Here is a 26,555-nt window from a genome sequence, read left to right as displayed (position 1 = left end):
AGTTAAAATTTAATCCCCTACCAGCAGTTATAAGGGACAAACAGCCAAGATCCCACACTACTCCTGGAAACACCAAACCTGAAGTAGTCAGCAGCAGCCTGAAGATGACGAATGTGACTTCGTCGAAACGTCGCAAAGACATATCCAATTCTACGCGGGAGAAAACCCGAACAACTAGAGACCTACATACTAACACCCGCGAAAACCTCAGAAAACATATATATATATATATATACACACACACACACACACACACACACACACACACACACACACACACACACACACACATTTGATTTTTAATAATCCAAACTGATATTTTGTAGTGTGTATCAAATATATATTTGTGGCCCTTTTCTGTTTTTGAAGCTTATTGAAACCTTGGTTTCTCTAACTATGCTCTTAAAAGAGAATAACTTTTGACAAACACAATTTCACAAGAAAGTTGTTTTCAGAAACTTGCACAAAGAAGATTGAAGTTTCTATTGACTATTGAAATAGAACTTATATTAATACACATAGTACAAACAGCTGGGTTGGAGAAAACTTTCTAAAGTTGAGTTTGATTCCTAGTGACTACATGGACCCACCCATGTTTGTTTATAGACATCACAGCCAAAATAGGTTGTCATTGTTTTCTATAATATTTTGGTGTCTTTTTCCCCAGTTTAGTCTACAGCGTTCTTTATTTGATTTATAGCGCCGAGATTTTTCGATAGTTTCCCTCATCCAAGAATCAGTCAGGGGTTTCCAAGATTTGTTGGGGGTAACTAGGTGATATTTGCAAGTTTATCTTGTATTTTGTCTGGGTTGATAGCGGATTTAGCAGTGTTTTTAATAGCTAACAGATAAAAATATACTTCTCTTTCTTTGCCCCCATTAGATTTAAGTTTTGGGTCTGATTCTGATAGACAGACCATCTTTTAAATATGCTTATTTATATTTTTCTCTCCTGATTTTGTTAACAGATGTCTAAATCTACAGGCAATTTTCTTACTTTGAGTCAAGCTATAGATAAATTTTCAGCTGATGGTAAGGAGACACATTGGATTATGTTTGAATTTTGAAAACTCTGCTTGGCTGTATAATATATCAGTAATGTCTATCTTATAATAGAGTTTATATTACCAATTTTATAACAGTTTATCTAGTCAAACAGCCTTCCCTGTTTTTAAAAGAGAAAACCTTGTTGATCAGCATATGAAAAACTTAAATGCATAACCTATTGGAAATTTAACAAATCAAAAATCACATTTTTATAATTGCTTTAAGTTCTGGTGTTCCTTCCCAATAAAAATACTTACGCTGTATTGCAGAGTGACAGAGCCACATCCTCTAGAACGGGGGTGTCAAACTCAACGTCATCATGGTGTCGTCACTCCCCCCCACCTTTGCTAAACTGGGCATGGCCATGGGCCAGGAGTTTGACAGCCCTGTTCTAGAAGATCTGAGGTTGCTACTTTTCCCAGTTGCCCATGTGTGTGCTTTAGGATGTACAAATCACTTTGTTTCATTGGTAATCCTAAGGAAACGGTTGCTTGTGTGTTCATGCAAGCATAGCGAAAGCCTGGGAACAGCACAGTGAATGAAGTGATTTTGGTGGCATTAAATAGGGTATGCTTTACTTATATAAATTGAGTTGAAAAAAATGCCTCCTTTGAATGCTTTGCGTAGCCTTTCACAGCAAGAGTGGTGCCTCCCAGCTGTTGGACTGTATGTCTTTTGCTGTTGCTTTAGAAAGTGAAACCTCTTTCCCTTTCAGGCATGCGGCTGGCGCTGGCTGACGCAGGGGATACTGTTGAAGATGCAAACTTTGTGGAATCCATGGCAGATGCTGGCATTCTCCGCCTCTATACATGGGTGGAGTGGGTGAAAGAAATGCTTGCTAACTGGGACAGTTTAAGAAGCGGGCCTGCCAGAACCTACAACGACAGGGTCTTTGCCAGGTATCCTTGAGGAAGGGTCAACTTGTTTGCTTAAGGGAAACTACATTTTCTAAAAAAATAATAATAAAAATTAATGTTTTATGGCAATCTTGCATGGTCCTGTGGTAGTATTGCATGATCTGATTTACTTTATGGCAGTTTTATAGGATTCTGTCACAAAACCTTGGATTTAATTCCATTTCTATTCTAATTCTAGCTTTCTTCTCCCTTAGTGAAATGAATGCAGGCATAATAAAGACAGAACAAAACTATGAGAAGATGATGTTTAAGGAAGCTCTTAAAACTGGATTCTTTGAATTTCAGGTAAGGGTACTTGTTCTTCAGAATGTAGATTATTAAACATTTGATTCTGCTTTCTAGCACAAATGATGTCAAAGTAAATTGCAAGAAATGTAAGCCATGTATTAATAGTATGTTAAAACAAACCAGTATAAAATAGCATTTAAAAGAAAGAACACTTCCAATGATAATGTTTATGCATTTGAATGGGTTTTTTCCCCTTTGATTACTAAAAGCTACAAATTACAGACATTACAGATTTTCACATTCTATCTTTTAAAAAAAAATAAAGTTTGATTTTTTTTAAATATTGTGAGATGAGTCTATCATAAAGGCGAGGGGGAAGAAAACTGCCTCAGTACTACAGGGCCAGGAGGTGGTGCTATAGAATGCTTTTCATCCGCTCTCTGCTTTCAGTTGGCCAGAAAAGCAGCACTGGTGGTGGGAGCTCTGTCTTTTTGGTATGGCAGATTAGAGGCTGGATGCCAGTTGAGGTAAACCTTAAAAGATAATTGTGGGCAGTAAGAGCTATTTAGACACTACTATATAGAGCGGGAGGTAGAGGCAGAAGTGTGAAGAACCAGGGCACTTTTGGGAGATGAAATTTTAGACCACTGCACCTCTATCCTGTGAATTCAGTTGTGCTGCTATGAGATGTTTTACCAGTAACTAACATGACATTTTATGTTGGAAAGCTCATCTTTCCAATCACCTTGACTTTATTGTGTAGATTGCAATCTGAAAAGAACCAGACTGTCTTTTCCTGCATGGTCAAATTGCAGTACATTACCATGTTTCCTCCTGTCAGTTGTTATATTGTTATTTATTCTAAGGCCATGTTCCTACCCCTTCTCCCCCCAATGCTATTCTATAACATCGTCACCATTAATAAATCTAGAAGACTGTAATAGCAATAGCAATAGCAATAGCAGTAGACTTATATACCGCTTCATAGGGCTTTCAGCCCTCTCTAAGCGGTTTACAGAGAGTCAGCATATTGCCCCCAACAATCTGGGTCCTCATTTTACCCACCTCGAAAGGATGGAAGGCTGAGTCAACCCTGAGCCGGTGAGATTTGAACCGCTGAACTGCTGATCTAGCAGTAGCCTGCAGTGCTGCATTTAACCACTGCGCCACCTGTAGCATCAACCCCTTCCCTATTTCTCTATACTCGTATGTGAAGATAAAACAATTGGCCATCCCGAAGAAGGAGCCCTTTTTGGAATTAACCTGCCAACAGCAATCCCAGGAGAGTATTCCCTTTGTATCCAGCAATCATATAATGGAACTTATGGGGACCAGCTTCAGCTTAGCAGAATTTAAGCAGGCCACAACCTATGAAGAGCTCTAGCGGGGCAATCTGTACCTTCCCAGTTTCTCTCCCATCTTGTTCTCCATGGGCTTTGTGAAGCCATCCAACCTCATTTTTCATGCTCTGATAGCATCCCAACGTGCTGTAAAATAAAAGTGTGTGTATTTTAGGAGATTACTAAACTCATCTGAAAAAAGATTGCAGAACCCTGACTGAATGGGAAATGCAAAGATTGACTTTGGACTTTAAACATAACCGCCTGCTGAATTATAGCCTTTTTGAGAATGATCTATCCTCAATGTTAAGGAGCAGAGATTAAGAATTGTGCTAAATGGGACAGTATAAATAAATTAGACTTAATTAAATCTAAATAAATTAGAATTATTATGATCAGATTGGCAATTAGAATTGAAAGAGGAAAAAAAATAAGAGGCCAAATAATTAAAGAAAATGGTTATTTATAAAAAATATCAAAAGACAAATGGATAAAAAACGGTATTCTGCTTTCAATTGCTCATAAGAAGGAGAACGTTTTTCATAATTGTCCATGAGGTGTCAGCAGTTCCCCAATATATACACAATAGCTGGTAATAATGTGCCCTGACTCCTTTGCACAACCCCATTCCAAGGCTCTCTGAACTCTCCAGGCATAATAATAGATTATATTTATTGCTTCTATTTTCCACACTTCTTTACAGTAGTTTCTGATATTGGGCGATTCAAAATAACAGTACATAGTATACCACTGCAGTTATCCTTGACTTTTATGTCTATGGTGATCCACTTCTCTTTCAGAAACCTTCATAATATAAAGATATGTAATATGAAACTGGCAGGCTGTTATTTGGTTCGAATTCCAGCTAGTGCTTGGGTCTACAAAATTAAATCATTCCCTTATAATAATCTACTTTGGGCGTATAAGTGGTTTACAAGCAAGGAAATGGTCTTTTATGCCATGTTTTCCATTGACCGTTGGAATAGTTTTAACGGTGCTTTTGCTGGCTCTCTTTCAGGCAGCGAAAGACAAGTACCGGGAACTTGCCGTAGAAGGAATGCACCGAGAATTGGTGTTCCAGTTTATTGAATCACAGACTCTCCTGCTAGCTCCAATCTGCCCTCATGTGTGTGAATATATTTGGAGCTTGTTGGGCAAGGTACTGCTTTTCATTCACTGGCGAACGAGGGAGGGATTGTATATTGCAGAATGATGGGAATATTGCACCAGATTCTTCACCCCCAATCCATATGTGTTAACTATAAAGGCTGAATCCATCATGAAGGCTTCCTGGCCTGTGCCTGGGGTAGTAGATGAAATCCTGGTCCAGTCTTCCCAGTATCTGACAGAAGTAGCCCATGATCTCCGTCTGCGTCTAAAAAACTACATGGCACCAGGAAAAGGAAAAGTAAGTATCCATGTCCTTTTTTCTGCAGTTATTGTTTGAAAGTTTCACGCATTTTGCTAAGCAAGACTTTCCTTGCTGTTTTCTAGAAGGGCAACAAAGAAATACCACAGAAGCCATCCCACTGCACCATTTATGTGGCCAAGAACTACCCTCCGTGGCAGCACATCACACTGTCGGTTCTACGAAAACATTATCAGGTGATTATCCTGCCTAAATTTCTCTCGTGGCTTCAAATATTTTTAACCTCCTGTTTATGCAAACGGGGACCATAAATAAAACATGGGTTAAAAACCAGCATGCTAATTATACACATCCAGAATCAGTCTAAATAAATCTTTAGGAAAATAGAAAAAAACATTGCTTATTTGCCAGGATTTTAACTTTTAATTGACTTTAGTGGTATGAATTTAACTTGCTTGCCCCGTCATGCTTTGTGTTTTGCTTTATTGCAAGCCTTCTTGGATGTTTACATAACCTGAAATAAATAAATAATTAAAGTAGTAATTAATCATTATTAATTATTAAATGATAATTAAAAACTGAAAGTTATTTGAACGTGGAGGGAAAGAAATGCAATACATAAATATCTGCAGAAAAAAGCAAGACCATTAGCTATCCTTATGCCTCGTTTTATTTACTTATTAGCCACATATTTTATTTTTACCACAATACTAAATGGAACAAAGGAGAGGCCACTAGCAATGGTGGGAGAGCTTTTGCACTTCTGCCTAGATTGGACAGAGAGCATGTGGGTTGCCTTACCTGGAGTTCTAGATTATTGCAGTAAGGACAGTTGCAAACTGTTGCAGGAACAATATTTAGGATTTGTGAAGTGGCAATATAATAGAAGTATCCTTAGACTAGTGGGGGTACACTATACTTTGCTTTAGAGGGAAAAAGAAGAAGGAAATTTGCTTCCGTGCCCCCACATTTTGGCAGCACAGTCTTGGAGAATAGGATTGGATTTTTCCAGACAGCTTGCTTTGTTAGCTTGAAATAACCTACTTTTTTTGCTGCAACTCTATCTGGCAGAGAAAAGTGAGTTATGGATGTAGTATTCAAAAGTGATGCCTGGAACAGATTTTTTTTTCTTTTGCAGCTTAAGATCCTGCAAGCCCAATTCAGGCTGTCAACATGGCATCATAGGCTATTGTATCTTTTGACAGCCAATTGTTTCCCTTTCCTTTGTTTTTGTAGTTCAGGTAGCCAGCAAGAATCAGGAGCCCTCTTGATATCTTTGTGGACAGCTCAGCAGGCTGGGTGTGATTACTCAGCTGTGTTCTGCTCGGTGGACCACAAATTGTGACAGCCCGAGGGAATAGCTGTCCTAAATGATTTTGAGCAAGGTGTGATATTTAGAGCATGGCTACATATAGAAACATGGCTTAGCAGGATAGAGGGGTTCCCAGTGGTCTTCTGAACTCATTAAAGAATAACTTTTAAATAGCAGCATTTAAAATTGGGGTGAAGCAGTTCTTCAGGGGGAAAAGGGATCTACAATGATGTTTAAGCAAATAGAAAGGTTAGCAGATAATTGTAGAAACAAATGAGAAACAAATGAGAACATTGTTTTGACTGTTCTCCCAACCTTCTCTTTTGGGGGAAGATTATGGAGAAGATAGTGGGTGATAGCTTCAGAAAGTCTTGGAGGAAGTAGATCAGGGGTGTCAAACTGGTGGCCTGTGGGCCGGATGTGTCATGCACTGGCCATGCCCACCCCAGCTCCACGAAAAGGGAAAACGTCTTGATATGTCACATGATGGCAACATGATGCTGCGACTTTGACACCTATGAAGTAGATTATCTGCACTTCATTGAGCTTCAGAACTCGGTACAATAATAAGACTGGTGAAGGTAAAATAAATAAAAGATCCAATTGAGGGGTATTTGTGCTTGATTTTCCTATAGAACTGTCAATAGAAGAATAATTGGGTGTTGTTTGTTTTTTGTTGTAGACCAATGGAGGACAGCTTCCAGACAACAAAATAATTGCCACTGAACTCAGCTCCTTGCCAGAACTGAAAAAATACATGAAAAGGGTTATGCCTTTTGTAGCAATGATTAAGGTCAGCCTTTTGCTATTTATGCTACAATTCCTGCTTATAGGCTTGCTTCTTGCATTTTATGAGACTCCTGGAAATTATGCAGAGATGTGGAAGAAAATGTAAGTATGGCGCAGGATAGAATAGTGATATGGAAACACAACTCTTTTTTTTTTTTTGAAAATTCAGAGGGAGAAAAAATGAACAGGATCATACAAGTTGTGTCCCATCAGAACTATTTCTGTTTCAGATTACTATGTGTTTTGTATGAGATGTCCTGATATAAATAGATTATCTATCTATCTATCTATCTATCTATCTATCTATCTATCTATCTATCTATCTATCTATCTATCTATCTATCTATCTATCTATCATCCCCCACTTCAACCCTAACCAGAGAAATATTACCTGGTTGTTGGTTCTGGTTTAGTTACATCCAGTTTAGACTGTAATATATTTTATATAGACTTGCCTTTGAAGTCAAACTGTGTATCTTATCCTTCCTTCAGGAGTTATGAAGGTATTATTTATGTTTATTGCTAAACATGTACTGTACTTTGAAATGGCATTTTATCGACATTAATTTTATTGAACATTGTTTATATGTAATAAGGACACACTAGTTATTTGTTGTGGAATACAACTTTTGGGGAAACACGTAAAGGGTGAGCAGGTTGATGATTTAAAGTGGACAGGGCTAAATTTTTCCATGGGGTTACTTGGTAGGACTTTGCGTGTGAAATTGCTCACCACTTCAATTTTCAGCTGATGAAGGACCACTTGCTGAATTTTGACTGCATGTTTCAGGGGTGGGGTAGAAGAACAGGTCCAGGGATGTAAGTGATAGTACAGGTGGCTGATAAATATCTTGCCCTTATAGATTCCTTGATAAATATCTTGCCCTTATAGATTCCTTGAGAAGATTGTGCTTTGAAACATTACAGGTAGATCTCAATCAATCAATTAAACATTTAAGAACATAAAAGAACATTGTTTGTGGCAATTACACCTTCTCCCTCTTTATATAATCATGATTAGCTAAATGTTTAATTTACTTCCAACTGGGAATGTACTTGAATTCAAATAAGAATTCAGCTCAAGTAGGAAAAGCAGTATCATTTCAACAAACTTTAAAAATTTGAACTAAAAGAATAAATTATATTAGTGGTTGCATTTTACTTAGTGTGTTTCTTGAATTGGAAAAGTTACTGTGTTGTTATTGGAAAATGCCGCCTTCTGCCTGTAGCTGCAGCAAGGATTTCTATTCTACTCTACAGCTTCTGGTTGCAACACTGCATAGTAGTCTGTCTTCTCAAAGAGAAAGATTGCTGTGATGTTTTAATAATGGGGAAAACCAATAAAAATGTTTTATTTAGACCACATTTACATTTTCTTCCTTCTGTATGAATTACCTGAAGTATGCTAGAAATCCTAATAGATTCTTAGTGCATACGTTGAAGATGTTCTGCAATAAAGTTGTGTGTCACTTGATGATGAACACAGGAAGTAAAGTAAGGCTATGACAATATATTTCACAACAGATATTAATTTTAATGAGTATTATGTGCTGCACACTTCAAAAAAAAAGATGGTTAATGGGTTGTTTTTTTGGCATGTAAGAAGGAACATTTCCCCTATTTGTGTAGAGGTTGGCTTGTTTCTCTTGGGGGAGCATGTAAATCCCATCACAGCACATAAATACTAGACATCTAGTCTTTGTTTACCTCAGTTCAGCACTAATCAAATGGTCTTTTCCTGCTGAAACACACAGCTTTCAGGAGAGGAGGAAAAGGATAAGATAACAGTGATTCCCTCCAACCCAAAATCACTATTAGTTATTATTTTGGATTAGGAATCTGAGTTGCTGTTGCTTTACTACTATAACTATCTGCTTTCCCCTTTCCAAACACCTTGAGAGTAGCCATACTGCACCATTGATTATGCAGTATTCAGCTTTATTATTTTCTAACCTGTGTCTTTATTGGACACTTCTAACGGAGGTATGAAAAATGTTTGCAGGAATTGGGTATGGCCAATCTAGAGAAAAGAAGGACTAGGGCAGTGATGGTGAACCTATGGCACGCGTGCCAGAGGTGGCACGCGGAACCATTTGGCTGAGTTCGTCCTTTTTTAAAGCCATTTTTTTCACCCTCCCCAGGCTCCAGAGGCTTTATAGGAACCTGGGGAGGACGAAAAGAGTCTCCCCACGCCCCCGGAGGCCTTCTGGAGGCTTCATGAGCTTCCCTGAAGCCTCCGGAGCACAAAAAAACTAGCCCTACAGGCAAACCGTAAGTTCGGGAACGAACTTCCGGTTTGCTTGGAGGGTTGTTTTGACTGCTCCAGAAGCCTCCTGAAGATCCCTGAAGCCTTCGGAGCACCCAAAACGACCCTCCGAGTAACCGGAAGTGACTTCCTGTTTGCTCGGAGGGTCATTTCGACTGCTCTGGAGGTTTCAGGAACCTTCAGGAGGCTTCTCTGAAGCCTTCGGAGTGCTCAAAACGACCCTCTGAGCAAACCGGAAGTGACTTCCGGTTTGCTCGGAGGGTCGTTTTGACTGCTCTGGAGGCTTCAGAGAAGCCTCCTGAAGGTTCCTGAAGCCTCCGGAGGGCGTCTGGGGGGGAGGGGGCGGGGGAGGATGTTTTCGCCCTCTCCAGGTTCCTGTAAAGCCTCTGGAGCCTGGGGAGGCCGAAAAAAACATGCAAAAAATGACATGGAGCTCCATGTGCACTGGGACGGTCACACATTGCATTATGGGTGTGGCACGTCTGCACACGACCCCCCTGCGCTCCGTCCACTTATGGCACGTGAGCCAAAAAAGGTTCGCCATCACTGGACTAGGGGTAACAGCAGTATTTGAGGGGCTGCCCCAAAGAAGAGGGAGTCAACCTATTTTTCCAAAGTACAAGAGGCAGTGGATGGAAACTAATCAAGGAGAGAAGCAACTTGGAATTAAGGAGAAACTTCCTAACAGTGAGGACAATTAGCCAATAGTACAGCTTGCCTTCAGAAGTTGTAGGTGCTTCATCACTGGAGGTTTTTAAGAAAAGACTGGACAACCACCTATTTGAAATGGTATATGGCAGGGCCCGGCTTGCGGGCTCGATACATCATGTACTGGGCATGCCATGCCCGGTTTAGTGAAGGGGAAATAAGTCATGTGATGCTGCTGTGACGACCTGAGTTTGACACGTTTGGTATAGGGTCCCCTGCTTGAGCAGGTGGTTGGACTAGAAGACATCCAAGGTCCCTTACAGTTGTATTTTGATTGATTGATTGGTATTAATTTTAGTCTGAATTGAGTAGGTATGTAGTCTCATACCTCATTTATCTTGGAATGTTGTATTGCTTGCTTTGGTATTGTTTTGGTCTCTTGCAGACACCAAAAGGCTTATTAGATACTCACTGCATGTGCATTATGAGTTGGCAAAAAAAATATACATTTTTTTTTTGCAAAGCAGTCCCCAACAATTAAAATTCAGCAAGCTGTTGGAGGGAGGCAAAGGCTCTCCTATTAAAAGTATATGAAACTCCTCATATGGCTTTTGATCTGCAAGTTCTGCCCCTTGGAGATGTTTCATTTTATGTGCTTGCCAGAGTTGCTGGGAGTCAGGTGGCATATACATTTAGTTAATTAAAAAATAACAATAATAATAGAAATAGTTTTCTCTTTTAAAACATTTTTCTAAATGGGCTTTTTTTAAATATTAAAAAGTAGATTTGAGACAAAAACAAGTTACTTTTAAGAGCTTTCAAAATTGTGGCTGGAATTGGCAATCTTCTGTAAACTGGCTCGCAACTGGTTCTGTTGGGACTCATAGACCAGCTGGGAACCCTACTAGAAAAGTTCTATCAAACATTTGCTCAGCATTTCATTGATGCATTTTAAAACTTGTGCTTTTTATTGTTGGTAGGAAAATTTAGAGAAGAAGGGATCCCATGTGCTTGATCTGGAGCTGGAGTTCGATGAACAGGCTGTCCTGCGGGAGAATATAGTCTATTTGACGAATTCCTTAGAGGTGAGCATTTGCTAGGAAAGCTTTAATGATATTCAGCTCTTGGTAAGATTCATTGTTGCTGAAAAATCTCTACATCATTGTCTTTCAATCTTGCTAACTAAGATGTGTGGACAATTCCCAGGATTTCCCAACCAGCATGCTGGCTGTAGAATTCTGGGAGTCCACACCTCTTAAAAGCTGCAAAGGTGGAGAAACACTGCTCAATATCCATTGCCTGTTTATCTTCAACCCCTAGCTAGTTATACAAAGTCTATCTATAAGGTGTGTGTGTACATGCACGTGTACATATGTGTCCTATGCACATGGGTCTGTAAAAGAAAACTCCATATTTATTTTTCATTTTGAGTCACAATAACAATCCAACTGTAGGGATATGCAATATTGAAAAATTGGCTTCAGGTAGGTGGCCATCCTTGATAAATCAATGGGTGCCTCTTCAAAGAAGCCACATCTTTTCCCAGACTTGTACAATAGCTACCCATCCCAGGAAAATACAGCTTTGAATTAAGGTGGAACAGCTGGTGCAATCATCTTGCTGTGTCCTGCCAATGACTGCTTAATGCAAGTATATGTTTTTGAGAAGTTGCATAGCTACCTCATATCAAACTCAGGAAAAGATGTGGCTTCTTTAAAGAGCCATCTGTATGTTTGCCTAGTGTGCTGTTGTCTCCTCTGAAGCACCTTTTCCAGTTCTTATCTGAATAGCTTCCTAATCCAATCAAATCCTGTATAATGCTGGCAAATGAAAAATATTTAGTGGAAGAATTCATCCAGAATTAGAGCCCTGAAATCAATATTAATGATCTTCTGTAAGTGAAACCAGCGTATAATTAACATGTTCCTTTCCTATTATCGCCTGGACAGATGTATGTTTTACCCTATTGAGATTGTTGTTTTCCCCCAAGTTGAGAAAATTATTGGAAGTTCTCAGTCTTTTTTGGGCAGTGTTTATTCCTTCTCTAAATTTAATGATTCTTACTATAAATAGAAATTGCCGCTTCTAACTGATTTTAGTGGGGGTATATTTATTTGAATTTTTTAGCTGCCCAATTTAGAAAAATTCAGATGCAAAGGACTATGATTACAGTTAGTATATTTATTTCAATAACTCTGTTGATTATGTTATTTGTTGTGAGAAAAAAAAACACCTAGTTTTTTTAATGAGATTTGAACAGTTACTTTGAAGAAAGTAAAGGCTTTGATGTGTGAAAAAAATAATGGAATGTTGGAATCTGACGTGTGCAATAGTCACTGAAGCAATAAAACATCTTATAACTTTGAAACTGCCAAACTTGCCCAAAATGGAACACTTCCTGGCTCAGACCTCTGAACTTGAGATCCATTTAAATCTATAGAGAAAAAGAATCAAAGCTGTGGAATTTTTAAAAATAAGAACTGATTAATCAGTCACAAAAAATGATTTTATTTAACAATGAAACACTTTGTTTGATACAATTGAGCTTTCTTATTAATATGTTTGAAGTGATTTTTAAAAACGATTTTCCCATTTTCTTCTAAAGCTGGAACATATAGAATTAAAATTTGCCTCTGAAGGAGATGAGAAAATTAAAGAAGATTGTTGCCCTGGAAAGCCGTTTTGCGTATTCAGAGTAGAAGTAAGTTTGGGTTTTTTTTTTTTGTTTCTTCTTTTGTCCCTGCAGGAATGTTATTCCCAATGGTTTGTTGTTTTCTGTGAGAGCTTTACTTTTACATTAGACTTCATCAAACTTCTGCTTCCATCATTCCTATTTCGTACCCAGCTAAACCCCTGGCAAGCCTGAGTGTCTTTGGGTTTAAGGTTTTCTGTATCTGGGGATTCATCATCTTTGCTACTGGATGGGGTTGCATTCCTCCAGACAGACTCGGTGCACATTCTGTGGGTTCTTCTGGATTCATCGCTCCTGTTCAAAGAACACATGGCAGTTGTGGCCAGGAATGCTTTTGGCTCAGCTTTGTGTTCTGCTCCCGTTTGGAAGTTTGGAAGTTTATTAGCATTTGTATGCCGCCCACTCCCAGGGGGACTCTGGGTGGCTTACAGACAACAAGGGAATATAAAAATTAAAAATAGAAATACGGTTATTTAAAATTACACAACATACATACCACTTAAAATGGGGCTGGATGCTGATCAACAGCCCCAGGCCTGCCGGAACAGCCAGGTCTTAGTAGCTTTACGGAAGGCCGGAAGAGTAGTGGGGAGATCATTCCATAGGGCCGGGGCAGCAACAGAGAAGAGCCTCCCCCGGGGGGTCGCCAGCCGACATTGACCCGCCGATGGCACCCGGAGGAGGCCCAATCTGTGTGATCTTATCGGTCTTTGGAAGGTAAATGGCAGGAGGCGGTCTCTCAGGTAACCAGGTCCTAAACCATGTAGGGCTTTAAAAGTAACGACTAGGTCTATTGTCAGACACTCATGTCCTAGTCACCTCCTGATTGCACAATTGTAGTGCTGTCTACATGGGGCTTCCCTTGAAGAGTATCTAGGCACTTCAGCCAGTGCTAAATGTGGTGGCATGGGCAGTTAGGTGCATTCCAAAAATTGCAGACGTTATACCTCTGCTGAATAAGTTGCGCTGTTTGCTAGTTTGCATTGTTTTTAAAGGGGTCCAATTCAAAGTGCAGGATATGAGTCCTGTCAGCTAGGGAGTTTCATCAGGTGGCACCTTTTCTGCTATATCCTCCACTATAGAATATCATTCCTCCTGAGGCGAAGCTGGCCTCAAAGCTAATTGGCCTTCCAGGAAGCTCTTAAAAATGCTTCTGTCAACTAATTTGGACATCCTATGATAGAGTAGAGCCTGCTAGTCTGCATTCTTTCTAAGTGTTGCACTTGGTTTTAATTTTTTTATTCCTTTTATGTAAATTGATTGTCTTTAATGTTTTTTTTAAAATATATTTTGATTCTGTGAGTCTTTTATACCCTTTGATCTCCTGTGACTCTGTAAGATTAAAATGGTATACAAATGTGATAAATAATAATAAAATAAAATAAAATCCTAGTGGGTGTTGTAAGAATTGATCCACAATCTGCAAGTCATCAGTTGAACAGAACATATTTAGGAACATGATGGTAGGTAAGGCTAAGGCTGTTCCTGAGATTTACCTAAGTATCTGTTTTTGGTTATTATAGAAAGTTGCTGCTTCCTACTTACCGTATTTTTGGAGTATAAAAAGAGGGTGAAAATCTGGGTATGTCTTATACACTGAATACAGCATTTTTGGCCTACCGAAACCCCACCCCCTTTGCAAAGATAGACGCGGAGGGGACTTGCAAAGTGCTCCTGAGGGCTGGGGAGGGCAAAAAAGAGAGAACAAAAATTGGGCCGTTCTTGCCGCCCCCCCCCCCCCCCGGAGCTCCCAGGAGCACTCTACAAGCCTCCCAAAGCCTCTGCATGTCCCCACTTTTTTGTGTGCAAAAAATGAGACATGTAGAGGGTTTGGGAGGCCTGCAGAATGCAAAGACTTTTTAAAAAAAAATTACCTCTTCAAAATCATGGTGCATCTTATACTCCTTACATCCATAGAATTGACTAGAAGTCTCTGAGAACTGAGCTTCCCTTAGAAGAGTCACCCCTTGAATTAAATGTTTCTCTTCTCCAAGCTACAATTGTGTCATTCTCTACTGAGATTGCTTTGTGTAGGGCTTGACAAATGATGTGTGAAGTGACTACAGAGAACTCCTCTGTAGCATATAAAGACTGGAAGGTGAGACAGCTTATCTGTGTATTCTTACTTGCTCAATTATTAATGGTAATAGTGCATTGGGGCTTTTTCCTCTCTTGCTATAATATTATTACTTTAATTCATGTTTAATTTTAATTGTGAACGTTGTCTGGATAATAACAGTCCTAGAATTAAAAAGAATACAAGTGACAACTCTAAGCATAATGAGGAGTTTCAGATGCTTTCTGTGTTTATATATTATATCCCTGCCCAACAGTAACTGGTTGCATATCCACCTTCTATCACAATATTTAGTTTTGCTTTGTTCCAGAATATGGAATTACTGGCTAGGTTTTAGATCAATTACCATATATAATTAAATACTTCACCTCATAATTTGTAAAGTATATTGAATGAAAATGCTGGAATATTTCTGAACAGCACAAACTCGAGCTGTTTCAGGACACGGCGTATTACTTTATTGTGTGGGTAGAAAGACTGAGCATTTGGCTGTATTAATTATCCTTTTGTGACAGCTTTGGTCAAGGCTGCTGAATTTCTTACATGTACCACATTTTTGAATTGGATTCGGTGGCAGTTTCTCTTAATAAGAAGATTCTGTGCTTCAATCAAATGGGCAAATTGAACTGTTGAGTAGAGAGCAGTTTAGGAACCCCGAACTGCAATCTGATGTATGTCAAAAGCTTGGGAATGATAGAAGCCCTGGCAGGAAATTTGACAGCCCTCATTGAACAAAAAAAGATGGTGAATCACAGTTTGCAGTATGGGAAATAAAATCTTGGTAGAGAAATGAATAGTGAAGCTTTTTTATTTACTGCACAAGTTATGTTTATTTACTATTATATACAATAACTTATTTATTGTATCTCTTAGAGCTTATTTCTATGTCATCAGTGTACTGTTCTCATAATCTTTTGATTTTCCTGTTGTGTTTTCATTCTGCTCTATTATTATAACTTTGAGTTCTCTCCCTGATATTCTGGTTTCATTCTTTGCCCTAATGCCCTAGTTGATTCCAACCGATTCCCAACAAGTCTTAATCACTGCAGTTTTCTTTTCTTTTGTATTTTTACAGTTGATTTTAGATTTTTTTTCTCTTTTTGTTTGGCAACATCTTAATTCAACAGTTGATAATTTCTTTTGTGTACCAGCTTTAACCTACTTCCTTTGCATACCAATTCATTCTGTTATCTGCACTATACTATTTTCTCTGTTAGCATGACTTATTTTTCTATCCATCTATCTGTTATATTATCCCTATTAAGATCCCCTCCACCAGTCTTCCTTGATTTGACTGTCATCTTGTTATCCTCTTCTCATAATTTATCACAGCTGTGTATCTTGTCATAGACATGACTCACTGATTTTGGTGTTAGCATCCACATTAGGGTGCCTCCTCCCCCTTTGTCCCTTATTCTGGTGCTGCTCTTCGCTGCTTTGTCTTTTGGTAAGAAGATCATATGCTGAAGGAGGGGAAGGGCAACTACTTTTCTACCCTAGTCTTGCCCCTCTAAAAGTTTTCCCCTCTTGGGACCCAGATCATCACTTCTAACTATCCTATTCCTCTTGGTTACTTATCAAGTCTCTTCCTTTGCACTATTCCCCCATTTCATTGTCTTTTTGGGTACAATTTTATTAAAAGTGTTAATTTCAATTAAAATTAAAGCAAAAATTAATGCAAACTAAAATAGATTAAGAAGGAAAAAAGAGCAAGGAATGAATGAATGAAAAAAGAGCAATGAAAAAGCTAAAGTACAGAATGAAAAAATGGCAGAAGAAAAATGGCAAAGAAAGAAAAAAGATAAAGGAGTGCCTTTGATTTCCTTTACAGTAATTATACATACAATTGTAAATTTCTTTCTTTCTCTAAAGCATGGGCATCCAACACTTCGGCTTGGGTCACAGAGCGTGAAGAGGAATTGTTTTCAGATGCATACAAAATATATAATACAGTTTTATAATGTAAAATGACATAATAACATTAAAAGTTTATGATCTTGTGGGGTTGCATTACTAGCTGTGGGCCGCTGGTTGGACACACCTATTCTAAAGTTATATTATGACTCTCTTCTTTCTATAATATATCTAATTGTCAAAATCATACATCATGTTCATTTCCCCCCTGTTTTATGCAAGAAGTCCATAAGGGGTTTCCAGTCAACAATTAAATGTAGATACTGGCTTTTTTCCTAATTAGGCAGTCATTTTGGCCATCTCAGCAAGTTCTATCATCTTTACCAACCATTTCTCTGTCATAGGTATTGCCAGTTCTTTCCATCTTTGTCCATACAGTAATCTTGTTGCCTTATCAAAAGTTCCATGATTCCCCCCCCCACTGTTTATCCATCAGTTCTGTAAGAATATCACCACCACAATAGCATATCTGAGTATAATGCAGAACATGGAAAATCTGACAACTGTGTCAGAAATGAGTGCAGATAATTTACAGATAATAGAAGAAATTATTGTGTATGTGTAGCACAATTGGAAACCAGACTTATTGATGAGATGCTAGGTATAAGCCTGTGTATTCTGTGTCCCCAGTTGACTTTGAAAAATCCATGCAAAATACAGATTTAAAAAAAAACTTTCTTTACAGCCTGGTGTGTCTATCTGTCTAATAAACCCTCAACCAGCAAATGGACACTTTTCTACAAAGATTGAAGTCAGGCAAGGGGATGGCCGAGATGCAATAATAAGACGCTTAGTGAAGATGAACAGAGGAATTAAAGGTAAGATGTGGACTCAGGTTCAAGTTTTTATTTCAGACAGATTTTAGATTTTTTAAAGAAGAAATAGAACACATCTCTGGTCTCCACAAGCCTACAGCACTATATCTAAATCTCTTGTCTAAGACCAACTGAAGCTCAATCCCTTATGATCTGGACTTGAAGGAGTTTGTGTTGAGGTTCTGATACGTAGAGGAGCTGGTTTCAAAACTCCAGATGTGCAATTGGTACTACTGGTGATAATTATTGGCTTTCAGCAGATTTATAATTTCAGTTTGAGTGATGCATTAATTTAGTCATATGTGTCTTGAGTTACCCCTTCTGCTCATTTCATACTTTTGTAATGATTGAACTTTTAAGTCTTACCTTTCTGGAGATATGCTAGAAGTGAGAAGTATTCACTCTATTTATCTCAAAGCAATAGACCATAATGTCTTGCAATGTTAAAGGAAAAAAGCAAATGGACTTCCTCACTCAATAGCCAGAAATGATACTCAGTGTTGTGGTGAAAAAGTAGTTCTTTCTAGCTTGCCAAAAGGAAATTAAGTTAGTAGAAACCAAATATGTTAAATTTAATATATTTTATTAGTGAAGATGAAATCACATTTGTAATTTTAGATTATAGTAAAACAATGTTGTATTTTTCAAATAGAAAATGCTTCCAAATCACTGTTGTAACAAGAATTGTCTTGAACTTCTGAATATAGAAATTGCTTCATTATCATTACATTATTTTCCTTATTCTAAAGCTTAAATTTGGATACATGTGGTTAAATATAGACTGAAACTAAAATGCATATTAACATCAGTATGATTATTAAATGCTGCTAATCCTGGTAAAATATTAAGAAGGTTTTTTTTAAAGGTCCTTTGGTTTAGGAAACCTCTATGGCAAAAGAGGTGCAGTGGCAGATGGATAGTTCTGACTGACAATAAATTTATGTGGTGAGTGATGAGGCAATATAGTGTAGTGGTTACGATGCCAGCCAACATGCGGAGATCCAGGTTCTAGTCTACCCTTAGATATAGAAGCTCACAGAGTGATTTAGGGCAAGTCAATCAGCTCATTTGTATCTCACAACCTTCTTGCTTTGGTGAAAGATAGGGGAGGGAGAGGGAAGTGTTTGACTCCTTTGGCAGTTGAACAAAAAAGAAAAATAGAAATCTAGCAAATAAGCCATCAGATAAAATGTTTGTGGGGAGCATAATTCATTTCATTTCATTTCATTTTATTTGTCTTGTATGCCGCCCACTCCCGGAGGACTCCGGGCGGCTCACAACTGACAAGGGAAGGGGGATAAATAGACAAAGACAACACTTTAAAAAAGACGCAACATTCACAATTTCCATGGGGCTGGATGTTTCACAAGCCCCCTGGCCTGCTGGAGCAGCCAGTCATGACATAATCATGTTTTGCTGAAGCTGATAGCTATATGATCACTCTGATCATAGATCAATATATGATCTATATCATATCATAGATCAGCTATATGATTAATGTTGATCATTGAATGATTAATGCTTTTTCTTCCAAATTTCTAGTCCCAGGAGGGGGAAAAGGGAAGTTCATGACACTGTCTTTGTATGCCTTTTCTTTTTTACACTCTACTCCTGCACAGATTCTTTTCTAAGAACACAGATTGTTAAACTTTTTATTTTTAAGTTAACTCCACACTCTCCTTCATAAATTGAATGTTTAAATTCTTACCATTAATCAGTAAAGGCCTTTCTTCGTGAGAATTGTAATCTTTTATTTAAAGTCACCAAGACTTTGAGCCCGAACCATAGCTGCTGTGCTGAAGAGTTGACAAAGCTTCCTTTCACAAGGAGATATTGTCCTGTTTGCTCTGTGTCTTTGCTGATGCCAGCAGTTATATCCAAATAGGGAGTTATATCTAGGCCCAAACTTTCCACAGATAATTTATTTTCTCATCACTTCAGCTGCTTGTGTGTTTTGATCGTAGGGAAAGGGACAGTTTTCATATTTTGATGTGAATCTGTTTTCTTAAAAAACAGTTGAGGGGGAAAAATACATAACTTGTCTTGCCAGACGAACGAAAACAGTACAACACATTTCAAACTTGGGCAGGCAATTATGAGAGATCCACAACCAGACCCGTTTTGAAGTGAATGAAAAGCCATTGAGACTAAATCAGTAATTCTTCTGAATGGTTGTTTCAGAAGATGTCACAGTTAGGCAGACACTTAAAAAGATTGCCTGATGAAAGGGAACTGTGAACTTAGGAAGACTAAAATAGCCGGCTCATTAGGAAAATTCTGTTTAGCAATTCCTTGAAAAGTGGATTGTAGTTTTTGAAAAGGTTTCTTCAAAAAAGGGGAAAAAAGACTATTGTACCTCATGACAAAACAGATAACTTAGCTGCTTTTATTGGAACACTTTCTAGTTTTATGGAAAGAATAGTATCAAACCAGCCTATAATTGCTCCTCCCTTTCCCCTTCACAATAGCATATAAAATGATATAACCGCTAAACCCATTACTTGATTTTCATCTCAGCTTCCCCTCTGTAACATAATTTACTAGAAATGAAGAAATGAAATACTAAAAAAAGGGGAAGGGAAGTGTCTTAGACATGACAGGCAGAGACTTCTGTAAATGAGAGTCTTAGCTTCCAGAAAAATAACTCCTTACGTTTTGTGATAGTTGCTGTTAGATTTTCCTAAAACGGTCTGAAGTTCTTTGCCTCTAGCACATTGCTATTTTTAAATAGGATAATTTTAAGATGACATCTTGCTACCTTTTTTCACAAGGAAAATATTGGACTACTTGGCAGTATTTCACCAAAATAGATACTTGCCATTAAGAATCCCTTAAAGTGAAGCCATTTGGGATGCATAATGATCTAAAATTACAACAGTGAAGAGAATGGAGGGATTTGGTGGAGGGGTTTGCTTATTTGTTGTTGTTGTTGTTGTTGTTGTTGTCAACCCTGCAAATGTTTATTCAGTGCAGCTTCAAGTATATACATATAGATTTTTTCCTGGCTGTAATATATCAGAAAAAACAATATCATACAAGGTGACTTTTAAAGTCAGTTGTTGTAACAGGATTTGGACGTGTTTAACATGGTGGTTTTTTTGGAGGAACTTAATTAACATCACAATGTTGGAAAGAGACATTTAAGCCAATGCTCAGTTCCCTTTAGCCCTTTATCTAATGAAGATAAAGATTTATCTAATTTATCTAATTAATAAATTTGAACTATTATTAATAAATTGTCTAATTAATTAATTGTCTAATTAATTCAATTTATCTAATGTTCAGCCTTTGCATGAAAATATTGTGTGACATGTATATGCTGAAATAGAAAATTAGCCTGGTGAGAGTCATTATAGGCATTGCCAGGAAAAAGGAAATATGTATATGTGACCATCAATAACAAGAGACAGATTCAAATGAGACAAAGACTAAGGAGTAGAGAAGGAATGTGTAGTTTTTTTAGATTAGATTTTCCCCGTGTGTAGATTAGAGGTGCTTGTGTACAGTTTTCAACTTCTTTCTCACTAGGAGGTAAGTGATCCCATTGAGAATCATAAAATTAAAAGGGGTTATTCCGCCCTTTGAATCCAATCTCCTATGTAGGTCAGGAATTTTAATGTATCCTCTTTGTTTGTCTACATTCTACTTGTATATATCCAGTGAAGGGCAATCCATCACCTATCTTGAGTAATTGCTTCCATTATCAAACTGCATTGATTGTTAGGAACTTTTTTTGCTAACAATATAGAACAAGTCCTGTCTTTCTTTTGTGTGACATCCATTCAGTTTTTTGAAAACCCGCTATCATCTCTCTCTCTCTTTTAAATATTCTAAACTCCTTCAATCTCTTTTCATGGGACTTGGTTTCTTGTTCTTTATCATCCTCATTGCTTTTCTCTGAATCTATTCCAATTACTCTGAATCCTTTTTAATGTGTGGCACCCATAACCTCAATACAGTACTATGATTGAATCAGACCCATGTAAAAGAAGTGGAACTATGTCTCCTATAATTTAGAAACTACACTCAGCCCAATATTGATTTTTTTGCCCCAGCAACATCATATTGCTGATTTGTATTCAGTTTTGCATGCAAGATCTTTTTCACAAGTACTGTTACCGAGGTAATGTATATTTGATTTTTAAGTGAAGAACCTCCATTTCATTCTGTAATTTTCAGTTAATTCCTCTAATCTTTAAAGAGCATCTTGAAATCTATTTTTGTCTTTTAGTAATACCACCCAATTTAGTGTTAACATGGAAATATATTAAGTGGTCCCTCTATTTTTTATGTAAGTCATCAGAGAAAGATATTAGGAGAATGTCTTGGAAATGATGAGGAGGTGACACTTCTCAAGGGCTAGTCTTTATCAGCAACCTGAGTGAGCAGATGAGAGACTTCTTTGTGAAGAGCCCTTTTAAAGTGGGCTCTTCACTGATAAACACGGAGCACAATTTAAGAAAGTGGTTCATATTGCTAATACATTGCGTAAAAAAAAGCAAGAAAAAAAACTTTGTTCTGTAAAAAATGTTCTGTTGTGTTAACATACAGACCGTACTCAGTTAATTTTTTCAATAACGTACTTGAAATATCATTACAATCTACATCTTAAACATCATTAAAACAATTAAACAATCTTTTGGAAATTCCCCAAATCCCTCATGGAGTCAGTACTATGTAGTAATTGCTCCTGGAAGTTTAGCTTGACAGAGCTTCAGTGTATCTTAAGAGGGTTGGAATTGTGGGTGAAACTCTGCCTCCTTATGTAAACATGATTTGCAAGTCTAATAGAACATTCAGGGAACTCAAAGCCTTCATGCATCTCTGTCTGGATGGAAAAATGGGGATTCTTCTCTAGGTGATTCTGCTCAATGAGTCACATCTTTAATCAAATGTCGTGTGTACTCCACTCCTCCCTTGCCTTTTAATTAAGCCTTAATTCTGAAGGGTTTCTCCATCCTTTAAAGCAGTGGGCCCGAAGAGCAAAATGTAAGCCTCTATCAAGGCACTTTTTCAGGAAGCTGGGCAGGCAACAACAGCAGCTTATACTGTTAAAGTTATCCATTTTTGTTACGTCTTTTGCATCAGTCTTCTTGTGATTTATATACTAACGTTACCTCTCTTACAATTATGTCTTTAAATTCTTTTTCAGATCTTTCCAAAGTAAAATTAATGCGATTTGATGATCCTCTCCGGGGACCCCGACGTGTTCCTGTGCTTGGGAAGGAAGATGCTGAGAAGTCTCCCATTTTAGATGAAGCTGTCTTTCATATAGACCTAGCTCAAAAGAGGGTTCGACTCACTGAGAATGGACAGACAACTGATATTGGAGATACATTGGTCTATTTAGTTAATTAGATTTTGCAAGTGTTGGGTTAATCAGTGTTAACTCTTTAATCAACATGGATGCTTTTCAGACGCTTGCTAAATTCAGACAAACTTAACTTCAAGAGGGAAAAAAGGTTCATTTGCATGGAGATCAATCTCCTGCAGTTTTTAAAATGTGGATACAATAAATCTATTTTCCTTGCCTGAGGCTTTTCTTGAGAATGTCCTTCCTACTTCTAGCCAAGGTACAGAGTTTATTAAAAATAATGTTTATGTAATTTGACATGCATGTGCAATATTGGCACTTATAATAGCAATTCTGGACTATTTATATATAGTGGAAATATTGATATGTCAGAAGTGAAGTCACCCTGGCCTTTATTTAGAGTTGACCATCCTTTTGAGAGAAGGCGATCCCAGTAATTTGGTGTGTGACACCCTTGAGAGCAAAAAAAGCAACAGGATTCTATTTAAAAACTTCCCCGGAGCTTTGTTTCCATTTGATTTTTCCATTTTGACAGTGCGTGGATCGAGTGTTTCATGCAGTCAGCATCCCGTGAGGGGAAGGAAGAAAATTGGAGCTCTATAGAATCAGATTTCACGGCAAGTGAAGTAGGCTCTTTGTTTCCCTTTATACCAACCTTCTCCAGTTTGACGATCTCTCTTACGTTTTGAGCTACCTTCCATTGATATTAATTAATATAGCAATAGCACTTAGATTTATATATTGCTTAATAGTGCTTTATAGTGCTCTCTAAGCGGTTTACAGAGTCAGCCTATTGCCCCCAACAATCTGGGTTCTCATTTTACCAACCTCAGAAGGATGGAAAGATGAGTCAACCTTGAGCCCCATCCATCAGGATTGAACTCTTGGCAATGAGCCGAATTAGTCTGCAGTACTGTATTCTAATCACTATGCCGTCATGGCACAGGATGGTGAAATGGCCAGGGATATTGAGAGAAAATACTGGTGTTTGTCTGAGAAGTCTTCAGAATCATGAAATCCCATGCCAGTCAAGTGATGTATTTCATCTAGTTCTCCTGTTGATTGCCTTCAGTCTGAATTACTGTCAGAATCCTACATTTAGCCAGTTGTATGTAGGCTTTAGAAAGAAGAACGTTCTCATGCTGAAGAGAAATGATAAAGAAGACAATGGTCATGTCCCTGCCCCATTATATAAGCATATTGCAAGAAACATTTAAAATTCGATTTAAGCCTGGAGGGCGTTAGGGGAGGCATATTTACAAATTGAGAAATAAAGGGATGATGATCATCCATTTTATATCCTCCCTTTCTACTTGCAGACTACTTAAAATGAATAAAAAAAATAGACTGATCTACAATAAAACACAAATAAGTTAAACAAAATCAGTTAAGCTATGAGGCTAACTCAAAAGGCCAAGTGAAAAGGAATGTTCTTGACGGTTGTCCTGAAAACAGAATGAGCAAGGACTATAAAACTCTTGGGACTATTCTGTAGCTTAGGGGTGATTCAGAAAACATCTTTCTCTAATGGATCTAACAAGCATTTGTAAACATGGCCTCAAAGGGGGATTTTGTGACCTTTAATGTCTGGACAGGTTCATACAAAAACAATCTTTCAAATACTTATTACAGTATTAATGAGGTAAGATCTAAGCCTATCCTTGAGGTCTCATTAAAAGTATCATTTTGCCCTGCTCTCAATAATTCTAAGCGCATTGGCTATGTGTCATCCTTCTAGTATGGAGGCTGATCTTTGGAATGTGCAGTGTATTTTTGTTAGAAAATTAACAGTTTATTCTTTAAAAGCATTTGGCTGAGGGTCACCTGGACCTAATGACTTAATTTGCTTTTAGTTAAGCTTCATTGTTCCCCTCTTGTCATCATTATTTGCTTCAGTGCCAAACATAGTTTGAATGCTATTTTCCCTGTAGTTTTTACACCATGGATAAACTGAGTTTCTCATCCTGCTCTAATAATAATAATTTAAAGTCATTGAACAATAGAAGAAGATAATAGAATAATTGTAGCTCAGAGTTGAACTTGACCTCTTGAGCTCAACCAGAGAACACCAAGGACCCCACAGTCATTAAACAGTCCAGTATGTTTAGTTGGTTTTCTATTTCTGATGGATTTAAAGATTTTTAAAAAGCCACTGCAAAATTGAGTGAATGACTGCAAGTCACACACAAACTTGAGCAAGTGAATGTGTATATCTTGATATAATTTTTTATTAAAGATGGATGGAGACATCTTAAGTTGTATAAATTTGTAACCAAGATTTATGGTAGGTTATTAGAAATTAATATTGAAAGAAGCAAAAGATGAATTTGTTTCTGATCTGTTTGTTATATGCAAGTGAAATTGGGTATGTCGTGAATGTGTATATGGGGTGATTTCATCATATAGTCAGACTGAATCACTAAACAGATAAACAAGGCAGAGCAAAGTTGTCATTGGATGATGAGAACCTGAAAAAAAAAGATGAGAAGTTTAAAGAAGAAAAGTCAAAGAATGAAACAGTGGACATGATGTAAACAAGATACTTTGCAATGATAGAGGTATATAGAGATATAGAAAATTGTGTTGTAAATGAAGACTCATTTTTTCTTACCTCTATCCTCTTTTGTTTATTGCTACTTATCCTTTTTCTATAAAATTCTTGACAATGTGAGTTGGTCTGTCATCTTAAGTTGAATTAATTGTGTGAAGTTTACTTCAAAATAGTAAATAAATGCAGTGGAAAGATTTGATGTCCACAATGGAAGAGCGAACAGTGAAGATGAATTTGCAGAGTTGGCTACTGACAGCTTTGATTAGAAAAGACACTTGAGTTCAATGCCAATTGGAAAAGCCATTTGGACTTTTGTGAGAAACGAAAAATAAATCTAGGATACATAGGTTTGATGTTGAGAAAAAATAGATGATCTAAAAATGATGATAGATCATAGAGTAAGAGTTCAATTTAAATTTAAATTTATACCTATAATTTGTAAAAGCACATTGTGTTGAGGTAGTTATTTTTTTCTGTCTTTTTAAAATATTATTTTTCCCCCTGAATTAATTAATTCCTTCCTTCCTTCCTTCCTTCCTTCCTTCCTTCCTTCCTTCCTTCCTTCCTTCCTTCCTTCTGTCCGTCCGTCCGTCCTTCCTTCCTTCCTTCCTTCCTTCCTCCCTCCCTCCCTCCCTCCCTCTCTCCCTCCCTCCCCTTTTTTAAATGGAAGGGGACAAAAGTAGAAAATGTTTCCAATGAGCTTTCAGAAATGGCAGACTGAAGATAGTCAAAAAGCAAATAGAACAACTTTTTGATAATCCCTCTCCAAATAAGAAGACTTGAGCTGGCCCACAAATGCTTAGACAGCCGTTCCTGAGGAGATTGCAAGATAGTGATCTAGGGTTGGTTTTAGAGTTCTGGGAGATGAGGGAATAATCATCTTGCTGAAACCACAGTTGGCACCTTTAAAACTAAAGATTACAACTACAGTAAAGGGGAAGAACAGTTAAATTTGACTTACAATTAAAAAATGAAGGAAAATATTTAACTACCAAAGGATATTTTTGAACAATAGATCCAGAAGTTAGTTTTAATTAACTTAGATACCAGTAGGGAACATGGTGGTTCAGTGGCTAAGATGCTGAGCTTGTCGATCAGAAGGGTTGGCAGTTTGGCGGTTCAAATCTCTAGTGCCGCGTAATGGAGTGCACTCCCATTACTTATCCCAGCTTCTGCCAACCTATCAGTTCAAAAACATGTAAAAAATGCTAGTAGAAAAATAGGGACCACCTTTGGTGGGAAGGTAACAGCGTTCCATGCTCCTTCGGCATTCAAT

At 37.7% G+C, this 26,555-nt stretch overlaps 1 protein-coding gene across 1 annotated transcript in view; it reads left to right on the top strand.

Moving 5' to 3' along the window:
• Nucleotides 1–22,944, top strand: part of LARS1 (leucyl-tRNA synthetase 1) — a 51,515-nt gene extending 28,571 nt beyond the window's left edge. Inside the window, exons 22-32 of the mRNA XM_087709596.1 lie at nt 969–1,032; nt 1,763–1,946; nt 2,159–2,249; nt 4,551–4,691; nt 4,800–4,940; nt 5,027–5,137; nt 6,896–7,006; nt 10,897–11,001; nt 12,522–12,617; nt 17,285–17,417; nt 22,567–22,944. Of these exons, the coding sequence (XP_087565722.1) occupies nt 969–1,032; nt 1,763–1,946; nt 2,159–2,249; nt 4,551–4,691; nt 4,800–4,940; nt 5,027–5,137; nt 6,896–7,006; nt 10,897–11,001; nt 12,522–12,617; nt 17,285–17,417; nt 22,567–22,772 (1,383 nt within the window). The 3' untranslated portion in view covers nt 22,773–22,944. The remainder of the gene's footprint in view (nt 1–968; nt 1,033–1,762; nt 1,947–2,158; nt 2,250–4,550; nt 4,692–4,799; nt 4,941–5,026; nt 5,138–6,895; nt 7,007–10,896; nt 11,002–12,521; nt 12,618–17,284; nt 17,418–22,566) is intronic.
• The last annotated feature ends 3,611 nt before the right edge of the window (nt 22,945–26,555 follow it).

The sequence above is a fragment of the Thamnophis sirtalis genome, unplaced genomic scaffold, assembly GCF_051295495.1.
Source record: "Thamnophis sirtalis isolate CommonGarterSnake01/CBP01778 unplaced genomic scaffold, rThaSir2_p1.2 scaffold_3, whole genome shotgun sequence".
In the NCBI taxonomy this organism is placed as follows: Eukaryota; Metazoa; Chordata; class Lepidosauria; order Squamata; family Natricidae; genus Thamnophis; species Thamnophis sirtalis.
This window is presented reverse-complemented; position numbering and strand designations above follow the sequence as displayed.